We start from the raw sequence: 13174 nt of genomic DNA on the forward strand, positions 1-13174 counted from the left end.
AGGAAATGATACAGTATAGGAGTCATGTTGAGGCTGTATAGAATGTTGGCGAGGCCTCTTCTGGAGTACTGCGTGCAGTTCTCGTCACCCTCCTGTAGAAAGGATACTATTAAATTGGAGAGGGGTTCGATTTACCAGGACATTGCTAAGAATGGAGGGTTTGAGTTTTAATATGCAATAGTGAGCAGAGTAGGTTCTCTCTTGATTATGTTTTTATTGGGATCTGTCTCTTGGTTAAATTTTTAAAATATAAGCCATAAGTATTAAGTTAGCCTGGAGCAGTGTTTTGTAAAGCAATAAGACAGTGCTATTTCCTTGTTCTGTAGATTGGATTGGCATTTAGTAGTGATATGCTCTTCTTGTTGGATGTGGGAGTTTCGGGAGAGTTTAAGGGTTACTGAGGATTATATCTGCAATAAATGTCGCTGGTTGCGAATCCTGTCATATCAAACAGATGAGTTGGAGCGACAGAGACAATGAGGAATTTACAACAGCTAGGGGGTATGATAGATGGCAGTTATAGAAAGGGCGAAAAACTGCAGATACAGTCAGGTAGATGGATTAACTCCAAGAAAGGTAGGAGAGGCAGGCGGGTAGAACAAGAGTCTTCTGTGGCTATCCCCATTTCAAACAAGTACAGGGGAACGTAGGGGATGATGGACTTTCAGGGGAATTTGGCATGAACAGCCAAGATTCTAGTATCAAGACTGGCTCTAACGGAATGAGGGGTACATTGAGTTCCAAGCGATTGATTGTGCTAAGGGACTCTAGTCAGGGGCACAGATAGACGTTTCTGCGGCTAGCAGCAAAAAATCAGAATGGTGTGTTGCCTCCCTGGTGCCAGGATCAAGGATGCCTCAGAGCAGGTGCAGAATGTTCTCAAAAGGGAGAGGAACCAGCAGGAGGTCATTGTACACATCGGTACCAACGACACTGGAAGGGAAAAGGTTGCGATTTTAAAGGGAGAAGAAAAAAGTGGCAGGAATTTAAAAAGGAGATCCTCGAGGGTAGTAATATCATCTGGATTATTCCTGGTGCTATGAGCTAGTAAGGGTAGGAATAGGAGGATAGAGCAGATGGGAGACTGAAAAGCTAGTGCATGGGATAGGGATTCACATTTTTGGATCAATAGAATCTTTGAGGGTAGAAGTGACCTGTACAAGAAGGATGAATTGCACCTGACCTGGAAGATGACTAACATACTGGCAGGGGCATTTGCTAGAGCTGCTCGAGAGGACTTAAATTAGTAATGAGGGGTGGTGGGACCCAAGGAGATGCTGAGGAAAAAGATCAGAGACTGGTGCAGTTCAGAGACGTAGTGAGTCAGTCAGTCAGGGAGGCTGGAACAAAACAGAGAACAAAGGTAGGACTGATAAATTAAAATGCATTTATTGCACTGCAAGAGGTCTAACAAGGAAGGCAGCTCAACTCAGGGCATGGTTGGGACATTGGACTGGGACATCGTCGCAATTACAGAATCATGGCTCAGGGATGGACAGGACTGGCAGCTTAAAGTTGCAGGATACAAATGCTATAGGAAGGATAGAAAGGGAGGCAAAACAGAGAGGAGCAGCGGCACTTTTGATAAGGGATAGCATTACAGCTGCACCGAGGGAAGATTTTCCCAGAAATACATCCAGAAAGGTTTTTTGGGTGAAACTAAGAAATAAGAAAAAGAATAATCACCTTATTGGGATTGTATTATGGACCGTCTAATAGTCAGCAGGAAATTGAGAAACAAATTTGTAAGGAGATTTTCGTTATCTGTAAGAATAATAGGATGGTTATAGTAGGAGATTTTAACTTTCCAAACATAGACTGGACTGCCATAGTGTTAAGGGTTTAGATGGAGAGGAATTTGTTAAGTGTGTACAAGAAAGTTTTGAGACAGTATATGAATGTATCTGCAAGAGAAGGGGAAAAACCTGACCTACTCTTGGGAATAAGGCAGGGCAGGTGACTGAAGCATCAGTGGGGGGGCACTTTGGGGTCAGTGATCATAATTCTATTAGGTTTAAAAACAGTGATGGAAAAGGATAGACCGGATTTAACAGCTGAAATTCTAAATTGGAGAAAGGCTAATTTTGACAGTTTGAGGCAAGAACTTTCAAAAGCTGAATGGGTGCAGGTGTTCGCAGGCAAAGGGACCGCTGGAAAATGGGAAGCCTTCAGAAATGAGATAATGAGTGTCCAGAGACAGTATATCCCTGTTAGGGTGAAAGGAAAAGGTTGATAGGTGTAGGGATTACTGCATGACCAGAGAATGAGGGTTTGGTTAAGAAAAATGAGGTAACATATGTCAGGTATAGACAGGAGAGATTGAGGGAATCCTTAGAAGAGTACAAAGGCAGTAGGAGTATACTTAAGAGGGAAATCAGGAGAGCAAAAAGGGGACATGAGATAGCTTTGGAAAATTGGGTTAAGGAGAAGGAGCCACAGGAGATTGTATGGGGGGGGGGGGGGGGGGGGGGGGGGGGGGGAAGAGGAGAAGAGAGGGGGGGGAAAGAAGAGGAAAGAGAGGAGATATTAAACGATTATTTTGCATCACTCTTTACTGTGGAAAAGGACATAGAAGATATAGAACGTAGGGAAATAGATGGAAGTACTAGATGCCTTGAAATTATAAAAAAGTGGATAAATCCCCAGGACCTGATCAGGGGCTCCCTATAACTGTGGAAAGCTAGGGAAGTGATCCTGGGCCTCTTGCTGAGATATCTGAATCATCGATAGTCATAGGAGAGGTGCCGGAAGACTGGAGGTTGGCTAATGTGGTGTTTAAAAAGGGTGGTAAGGACAAGCCAGGGAAATATAGACCTGTGAGCCTGACGTCAGTGGTGGGAAAGTTTTGGAGGGAATCCTCAGGGACAGAATTTACACATATTTGGAAAGGTAAGGACTGATTAGGGATAGTCAACATGGCTTTGCGCGGGGGAAAATTATATCTCATGAACCTTGATCAAATTTTTTGAAAAAGTAACAAAGAGGATTGCTGAGGGCAGAGCGGTGGATGTGATCTATATGGACTGCAGTAAGGCATTCAATAAGGTTCCCCATGGGAGACTGGTTAGCAAGGCTAGAAATATGGAATACATGGAGAACTAGCCATTTGGAAACAGAACTGGTTCAAAAGTAGAGAGGGTGGTGGTGTAGGGTTGTTTTTCAGACTGGAGGCCTGGGGCCCCAGGATTAGTGCTGGGTCCACTACCTTTCATCATTTATATAATTGATTTGGATATGAACATAGGAGGTATAGTAAGTCAGTTTGCAGATGACACCAAAATTGGAGGTGCAGTGGACAGCGAAGGTGGTTACCTCAGATTACAACAGGATCTTGATCAGATGGGCCATTGGGCTGAGCAATGGCAGATGGAGCTTAATTTAGATAAATGAGAGGTGCTGCATTTTGGGAAAACAAATCTTAGCAGGACTTATACACTTCATGGTAAGGTCCTGGGGTGTGTTGCTGAACCAAGACCTGGGAGTGCAGGTTCAAAGCTCTTGAAAGTAGAATTCCAGGTAGATAGGATAGTAAAGGCAGCATTTGTTATGTTTCCTTTATTGGTCAGAGCACTGAGTACAGGAGTTGGGAGGTCATGTTGCAGCTGTACAGGACATTGGTTAGGCCACTGTTGGAATATTGCGTGCAATTCTTCTCCTTCCTGTAGGAAGGATGTTATGAAACTAGAAAGGATTTAGAAAAGATTTAAAGAGTTGTTGCCAGGGTTTAAGGATTTGAGCTATAAGGAGAGGCTGAATAGGCTGGGTCTGTTTTACCTGGAGCATCGGAGGCTGAGGGGTGACCTGCATTTTATAAAACTGAGGGGCACGGATAGGATAAATAGACAAAGTCTTTTCCCTGAGGTGGGGGTGTCCAGAACTAGAGGGCATAGGTTTAGGGTGAGAGGGGAAAGATATAAAAAGGACCTAAGGGGCAACTTTTTCACGCAGAGGGTGGTGCATGTATGGAATGAACTGCCAGAGGAAGTGGTGGAGGCTGGTACAATTACAACATATAAAAGGCATCTGGATAAGTATATAAATAGGAAGGGTTTAAGAGGGATATGGGCCCAAGTGCTGGCAAATGGGACGAGATTAGGTTGGGACATCCGGTCGGCATGGACAAACTGGACCGAAGGGTCTGTTTCCATGCTGTATATCGCTATGACAATGAGTATAACGTCTTTTAAAAAAAGACAAGCATAATGGCTCATGTGTGGAGTGAACTGCCAGAGAAAGTGGTGGATGCAGCTACAGTTACAATATTTAAAAAACATTTAGCTATGTACATGCACAGGAAAGTTTTGGAGGAATATGGGGCAAGTGGGACTAGTTTAGTTTGGGAACATCGTTGCCATGGACTAGTTGGACCAAAAAGGGTCTGTTTTTATGATGTATGACTCTACGACTATGACTCTAAGACTCGCTGCAGTACGGAATTTCCAAGCCAGATTGTCTTATACAAAATAACACCAACATTTTGGAATACAACTGATGATAGTAATGCTGAAAAGGAAGCTTTAAGACTTGCATGTTGAACACACCTTTCAGGCCCCTAGCTGTACCACAATACATTCAATTTGGGAACAGGCAAGTTCCACAAATAGCAACGTGATGACAACCAAGTTTTAGTGATCTTGGTTTGAAGATAAATATTTATCTGCAAGAACTTCCCAGCCTTTTTTGAACAAAAAAGATGTGCCACAAAATGTTATTTACATCCTCAGAAGCTGGGCAACACCTTTGTTTTCCATCCCATTAGAAAAACAGCTCCAACACAGCATCACTCCTCAGTACTATTCTAAAGTGTCAAACTAAGTTACACAGTAAAATCTCTACAATCTCTGAACCAATGATCTTCTGACTCAAGAAGAGTGATCAACTGTGTCAATGCAAAATGATAAACCTGTTATCTCAACTAAAGGGTTACTATAAATTACTAAAACTATTCTAACTTCCAGGATTCATTGATAACATTGATAAAATGTGGCATAACATTTTAAGGCTTTACACATCACACGTAACATTGCATTTTCTTCGATAAATTTCAGGTAGAAGCATAGCCTATAAAACTACTTTCACTCAATTTCATCCATGACAATCCTGTAATCACTGAAATTCATCCCTTTAGCTGTATACAATTGTGGCAGCAATAACAACTGTCCGTGGGTATGCTCCTCAGGTTTCACAGCTCCTATGGCTGTATCCTGGTCTGAAAATCTCACAGCAATAGAGAAGCTGGCTCTCTGATAAGAACTGTGCTCAATAGCAAACAGGCTGTCAAATGGATGAAAGGCAGTTCATCAAATCACATCTGTTTTAAACAGTGCAGTAATTGAAAAAACAAACAAACAGTGATGTTAACAACATTAATATACCTCACAGGATCAAGTTACTTTCAACCAGCTGTCACTATTCTTGTGTTGCTAAAGGATGCGTCCCATAGTCTCAGGCTGCCTCATTGTTAAATTCCAACTGCTGCTTAAGGGCCTTACTTTGGGGTGGTGACTTCTCAACTTGTTTTTTGATCTACCGATGGGAACAGCTGGAGTATAATTTTTTAATCATACAACTGACTGCCTTTAAGGTTAATAGAAAATTATCAAATTTGTTTCATTAAATGTTTCTTGACTCTCAGACACTGGGCACTTTCTTACTGCAATTTTTATACTTATTCAGAGAGATAGGCAGTGATACTTATTAATAGTGATCCACCGCGCCAACAGCTACTTTACCTTTTTGTGGAATTAAGCAGTCATTATTAGGAAAGGTGTGTACTACTAGAAACAAAGCATCGTTATTTTAATCTGTTCAGAGGTCATGTTTTACTCATCTTCCTCATAGTACTGTCTCCAATTCCATCAGACTGACATGAGCTTTATCCATTTTTCCAACTTTGTCTCCACTTATTGTGAAATTAAAAGCTAAACGATCTTGCTCTAACAAGTATCCACATGACTTAGCTTCCCACATCCATTTGCCCGTGCTTCTGTTTGCCCTTTTCGCTCCACCCCTCTGACTGTCATGCCTCTTTCTTTCTCCCCGTCCTCAGGTATCCTACCTTCACAAAGCCTAATGCTTAACCACTGAACTCCTCTTCTGCTGCCAACACAGGCTTCTTCTTAAATAATTCTGCAACTTCTATTTCTCGTGCTATCCTCCAACAGTCTGACTGAAGCTCTTACTGTTTGTTAGAAGCAACAGCCCTAAAATGGCTCATAACACACACTCCCTGCTTTGTGTGCTTTCTCTAGGCTATTTCTGACCTGCTTCCAACCTCTCTTAAAAGTTCCATTTGTAACTGTTGGATTCTGCACTTGACTCCAGACTGCACACTCACTCATGAGCAAGGACTTATTGTGAAATGACCACATTGACATCATGGCCTTAACAGATGGAAAAACAGAAGGAAAATTTCTACTACAATGCATTAAAGAAAATGCTAAAATTTAGAAGTTTTATTTTTGTTCCATACCTGACTGCATATCAAGTGCAGCCTGTAGTTTGGGTGGGCAATAGATTGCATTTGCAGTTGTTCGTGCAGAGGTCAGGGCAGCCCGTGCTTTTGGCAAGTTACTCAGAGCATGATATGTTTTACTCTCCAACAGCTGAACTTCCACCAATAGTGCCTTATCATCCATCTTCTTCAGCTCACGAAGCAATTGCGATCCTGAAAAATATTAGAAAATTTAGTCTAGTTTTACTCAAATAAACAAACTCTTAAGATTGTAACGAGGCAGGATTTTACTGACGATCCTCATGGCTGAACTATTATTCTTTATTTCAGTATAACTCAAATATTTCTGAAAATGGATTAATGCAGGTTTGAAATGATATTAATCCTATTGGTGAACAAGTTGAATTAAGGGAAGTTTTATTTTAAACCTAAATACAAAAAGACATTTTACCTTTAAACAATTTCCTGCTCATCTGCCCAATTGTCACAGTTTATGACTCATTAGAGCAAGGTGATCAACAACTTGCATTTATTTAGTTCCTATGACATAGAAAAAAAAAGGTCAGCAGTGCCTCACAGATGGAAATGGAAGACACTGAGCCTCTCTGGGAGAAGGTTAGGAAAGATGATAAACAAAACCAGTTTAAACTGTGGTCAGAAAACTATAATCAGGGATAATTATTGATCCTATTAAGTCCAGTGCTCCAGGTGCTAATTTTTTTCTGACAAGTTTGCCTCTTTAAAACTTGATGAGCTGGCAGATTGAAGACAGTTACCCAATAACAGCTGCACCCGATTTAAGTTCAATAACAAATTAGCTCTTTTCCAATAATGGATTTGTAGAGTTTCCAAAAGGATACTTACAGAAATGGACAAAGGCTAGGAGAGAGAATAATGCAATGGAGGCAAGCAGCAAGAATAAATAACGCAAGTAACACCTGTGGCATCGAGATAGGAGTTGAGCAGGGAGCAGCTTTGCTCCTGACTCCTTTTTGTGGTGGGGGTAAACAACTGGATTATTCTTCTTTTAAGGACCATTCACACAAAAATAAATCATACATATAATGAGATCAGGAAACTGGAAGAAAATTCAAATTGAGCATCAATTTTGAATAGAAGTCAAAAGGAACCTTAAAAATCTGCATTTAATAAGCAATCAATCACAAAAAAGTAAACAACTTCATTTTAAACAGCTTGGAGAAAGCAGAACAGTACTTTTTAAATTTAATATTTAAAAGTTATAACTCTTGTCACTAAGAAAGTTCCAAGACTAGTAGCTTCAGAAATGCAAATTTAGACAACTGTGTTGATTGTAGCTTTATGGGCTACTCGTCTTAAAATGCCAAAAAGTTATTGACAAATCCCTGGATTAAAATATCTTGCAAGAGGAAAACATAAATACTACTAAATTAGTTAGCATTATAGCATCATGAGCTTAGAGATTCTTCATCTCAGATGCAAAGCCCTCAAGATATTTATTCTAAATGAGTAAACTATATCAAAAAGATTTTGAAATATACATGGCAATGTAGGAGCAAGAAAAGACCACCTAGTTCCTAGAATGTTGTTTGCTTCACTGTTACATCATCTGTACCTTAACCTTACTCCACACCCCTTAATATTCTTGCTCAACGTACAATCATGTCTCAAAAATCTCAGCTGACCAAACATTAATGGCCATTTTAAAGATACAGATTTCCAAATCCATTGTAACTATTTAATTAGATAGAGAACCCATGAACAATGAGAGGTGGTGGAGACAATGCTGAACTGACAAGGAAGAGATGATGCTCGGGTTTTGTATTGCTGTTTAAAGCTTTCAAGAAATCTCAGAATTGAAAAATAAATTGTCAAAATGGCTGCTAGTATAACACTGTAGAAGGAACACAAAAAGCAGTCAATCATACTAATGAGGATTTTGATTTTTGAGCCAAATCTGTTACAATGTCTTCTGCAGTAATTTGTTCCCACAATGTCTGTCAAGTCTGAATTGTTTAGTAACATAAATTACATCACTGTATTGTCAGTCAATGTCCAATGTCAGACTTTATCCCAGTCCTTCACAGCTACTAGCAAGATCACCTCCAGGGGAAGAAAGAAAACCTGCCACAATCAATTTCAATGTACTAAAACAAAACCATCTCCTACATTATGCTTTCTCTTTCAGAAAAAGCTCAACAGGGTAACAGATTTTCAGTCCACCAGATTTATTCTCACCTAATGAGTACACACGCACACCTCCTACAGTGCAACAGTCAAGAATTAGAGCACTGGTGAATTTTTCTAATTCTAAAACAAGCTCATTAAGGAATTTGTAACTGTTGAGACAACACAAGTCAACAGATCAGACTTTGAGCCAGAAACTCTTCTGGACGCACATTTAGCTGGTCATTGACTAAACCCACTCAGCTATTATACGGATACCTTCAAAAACATACAGGCCAAAAATGCTTCTCTGGTCAAAATATTGGAGGGCAATCTGTTCTTCAGCCAAAAGTGTGGCTGCACTGATATCAACTCTAAAATGGAGGAACACACTATCAATATCTAACTAACTTGCTCTTGATACATCAACACTTCAACCACGCTTTATTTCTAATAGAATGGATGTAATTTTTATTAGGGGAGAAGACAAGAATGTGTCACAATATAAAAATTGTGCTGTAACTTTCAACAGCTGGGAGGTCACAGAAAAAGCAGAAAATACAAAATTACTTCTTTAGCAATGACAGCTGGCTGCCTAGCATAGCAAGGTTGAAAACAATGGTGTGAAGCAGATGCAGTAAATGGAAATCCATGATCAAGACCTGTTAGACTAATATGGTTTAATATGTAGACAAAATGAAGGAAAATTTCTACACAGAAATAACATGTATTACCTTTAAGTATGATGGGCAGAGTTGAATGCTAATAAGTTTTTCTAATTCTCAGCTTTCTTAGTCCCTTTCTCTTCTCAACAAAACAATTTAATATCAATTCTGCCAACTACTCAACTTTTGCAGCACATGCATAATTAGAATAGGAAGGGTTTGGAATGTCTACCCCAAACATCTATGTAAATCTATGAAAAAAGTAAACAAATTTTAAAAAAGGTTTGTGAAAAGCCAGCACTTCTGTACCAACTCAAACTCTGTAATTAAATCGAATTACATTCCAATAGTGTACTGGCCTCTACTGGGCAGAGACAAAAGCATCAATGATGATTTGAAATGACAGCAAGTTATGAAAATTTATAAGGCCTGCCCTCTAGTGGAGCTTCTATGTTATAGATATAACAAAAAGATGTGCAAACTCAACAGTGACGAACCATGAAACTAAGAACCAAAATAACAAGGGATCACTGACTTAAGGTTTGTGAAGTATATGACAAGACATTGAATATCACATAAATGAAGAAAAAATGGTTTAAAACAAACACACTGATCTCATTTTAAACTGGGGACAGAAATATACTTCCACTTTAAGACTGGTGACAACACTTCAAGCTTACTGTGAAATTCTTTGACAAAAATATTGCAACAAGACCTATATGAATAGAATATTCTTCCCAAACTTTCAAAGAACCAATATGGAAGCTAGCTGGCTTACCCCAAAATCTGTCAAAACAGTGAAATGTATCTCATGATATTTAACACTATGTTGACAAAAAAAAATCAGATTTGAATTCACATATCAGACAATTTAAAGCGAGTGCACTTAGAAATGAATACCTCAAGTGTTAACTAATGTTATTATAATTTCCGCAGAAAGCAGCATTACATTATTACAGAGATACTACTCCACTACCTAGTTGGTAGGTTAAGAATCGTCTCATTTAAGTATCAGTCCACAAGATCCATCCCAAAACAGCTTAAAGCAGTCTCTAAAGATTTCAAACAGACCAAAGTCCACCACTTTTTGGAACAGACTTAAACCAGCGGCAATTAACCTGTGCGCTGATTAGTTACCATCAACACTTTAAAAATTAGAAAGCCAAATAAAGCAAAATGGAGAAAAGTCTTGCATTCTAATTGTCCTGCAAGCTTTGATTGAAGTTTCAAATGCAACCCACCCGCACCATAATGCTACTACAGTTCCCAGGCTATCTACCCAATAGATGAAAGGCAGTATCAATAGTTACCTAATTGCAATGCCTCCTGGTACCTCTTAGTGTCAAAGTACAGAGAAACCAAGCGAGCCTGTATAGGAAATATTAAAATAGTTAACATGTGTGTGTTTCAACTGAAGTTTGTACTCAAGTTATTAAAGTGCAATACTTTGGGAAGTACAGTAAAAATGCTAGAGACCTTTAACTCAGTTGCCAAAACTTTTGTATCTTTATTTAAAATGTAGGCCTGACTATTCCTATTTGACAGCCATCCTAAAGTCCTGAAAACAATTTGCTAAAGTAACAATGATAATAACGTCAGATGCATGATAACAAAAATTAGAAAAAAAATGTTCTGCTGCAGCAGGGAGATCAAATTACTTCTTCTTATCTTGCAGAAAGATCACCACCTGCAAGTTCCCTTCCAAGGTTCTTCCCATCCTGACTTGGAAATACAGCACCATTCCTTCAGCGGGTCAAAATCCTGGAATTCCATTCTGACACAATTGACAGTCTACCTAAAGGAAATGGACTGCAGCAATTCAGAGCACCAGCTCATCACCAGCTTAAAGGGCAACAGCCCAAGGTTATGAATAAATCTGATGGCAAATGTAGTCAAATTTCAAGGAACTACTGTGGATGAAATTTAATTATCAATTAAATATAACCGATTACTATTCAAATGCAAATCAGCACAGCTAGTATGGAAAATCTAAATGGAACAAATGGAAATGCTACAAAAATGCCACTCATTTAATGATACCTTTAAGCCACTTAGAAGAACCTCAACACCAAGATAAAAAAAAATTAGCTGCAACGCACCAGTTATTAATTGGAACAAACTATGTTCATCATATTGGTGAGTTTGCAAAAAGCACTCAAAAAACGTCAAAATACACAAATGCTGTTCTTAATACAAGTTAAAAATACAAGTGTCAAGATAAAAAAAGTTACCACAATAACCATAACAGCAAAATAGTGCTCACTGTGATTTTATTAAAAACAATGCTCATCAATAGCATTTGCACAGGTAAATTTCAGATTATCGCTCGGAACTGCATATGCTAGCCAACCTAATCAGAAGAGATAGTTCAGATCTCAACCAAACCAATTTCAATTTCAGTTATCTTCACAAATACAATCATGCTCCTCCTCATGTCCACACGCTGTTCCCTATAGACTGAAAATGCGACTTTAGATACAGAGTTGACATTGTACAGATTTTCAAATGGTCAAACCAAACATTTCAACTATTGTATTTAGTCTACAAATTAAACTTGAATCAGAGATCTCCTTTCAAAAGCCAGAATATTATTGCAACTACAACTCAATATAGTAATTAAACCTCCCTAGAATCAAAGGCAATTCAATAGAGAATCTCTTATAGGACATTAAATGCACATTGAAAGCAAAAAATACATTGCTTACTACGAATACCAAATCTTTTTGGTATCCCACGTTGAGATTCATACGGTTTATGGGGTCTCCCTGTAGTGCTATACAAGACTGACTTATCAAAAAACACAGACAATTTATCATACTATGTATAGGTGCAACACAGGTGGTGACCATGCAGTCTCATTAAGAGCAACTTAGACAATTTCACTTTCACGCAATCTTTAAATCTGCAAATTCCCTTGGTACAAATCAAATTTCCTTTTTGAAGTCAAAATCTTATCTGCCTCCACTACACTGCAGCAATTAATTCCTGATCCAAACCATGAGATGTCAGAATATTTTTCCTCATTTTATGGTTGATTCCTTTGTTAACTGATGTCCACCGATGGGAACACTTGTCTACCAAAATCTGTCCAGACCATTCATAATGTTGAGCACTTCAGTCAAATCCAACTTCACCTCCCCCCGCCATTCAGCCTTTCAAAAACAATCCCATTTTCCTCCAATCAAGGTAACGAAATTTCTTCATTTCTAGAATTATGGGCTGCACGGTGGCTCAGTGGTTAGCACTACCTCACAGCACCAGGGACCCGGGTTCAATTCCTGCCTCGGGCGACAGTCTGTGTGGAGTTTGCACACTTCTCCCTGTGCCTGCATGGGTTTCCCCCAGATGAACTGGCCAGGCTAAATTGCCCATAGTCTTAGGTGCATTAGTCAGGGGTAAATATAGGATAGGGTAATGGGTCTGGGTGGGTCACTCTTCGGAGGGTCGGTGTAGATGTGATGGGCCGAATGGCCTGTTTCCACACTGTAGGGAACCTAATCGAATCAAAACGTCTCATGCATCTTTTTGCAGCTCTATAAAGCCTTCAGTCTTCGAAAAGCATGCAGAAGTGAATGGACAGTTCCATTTGATGCTGAACAGGGTTTTTCCAAGGTTCACCACAAAGTTGTTGCTTTTGTACTCCATCCTTGTATTCATAAAGTCTGGCATTAAGTATACCTTTGAAACCATTTTCATGCATTTGGGCACATTTACCTCCAAGTCTCTACATCACCTTTAATATTGTCTCTTCTCATCCATGCGACAAAACGCAACACTTCATACTATTCTGAACAAAATATGTCTTCTAGCAGGTGTCCACTAACTTAATCAAATTAAGTCTGTCCCGTTGAGGTCCACCCTTTTCTTTCACAGTGAACAATACTTTCAAGTTTTGTATTATCTGCACATC

General features: G+C 39.2%; 1 protein-coding gene across 2 annotated transcripts in view; it reads right to left on the bottom strand.

Annotated features, from left to right (window-relative positions):
- Window positions 1-13174, bottom strand: part of LOC140465906 (26S proteasome non-ATPase regulatory subunit 11) — a 98583-nt gene that overhangs the window by 43371 nt on the left and 42038 nt on the right. For both annotated transcript variants that reach the window (XM_072561835.1, XM_072561834.1), the window contains exons 5-6: window positions 10575-10632; window positions 6473-6667 (exon numbers count right to left, since the gene is read on the bottom strand). In XM_072561835.1, coding sequence (XP_072417936.1) covers window positions 6473-6667; window positions 10575-10632 — 253 coding nt within the window. The remainder of the gene's footprint in view (window positions 1-6472; window positions 6668-10574; window positions 10633-13174) is intronic.

The sequence above is a fragment of the Chiloscyllium punctatum genome, chromosome 42, assembly GCF_047496795.1.
Source record: "Chiloscyllium punctatum isolate Juve2018m chromosome 42, sChiPun1.3, whole genome shotgun sequence".
In the NCBI taxonomy this organism is placed as follows: Eukaryota; Metazoa; Chordata; class Chondrichthyes; order Orectolobiformes; family Hemiscylliidae; genus Chiloscyllium; species Chiloscyllium punctatum.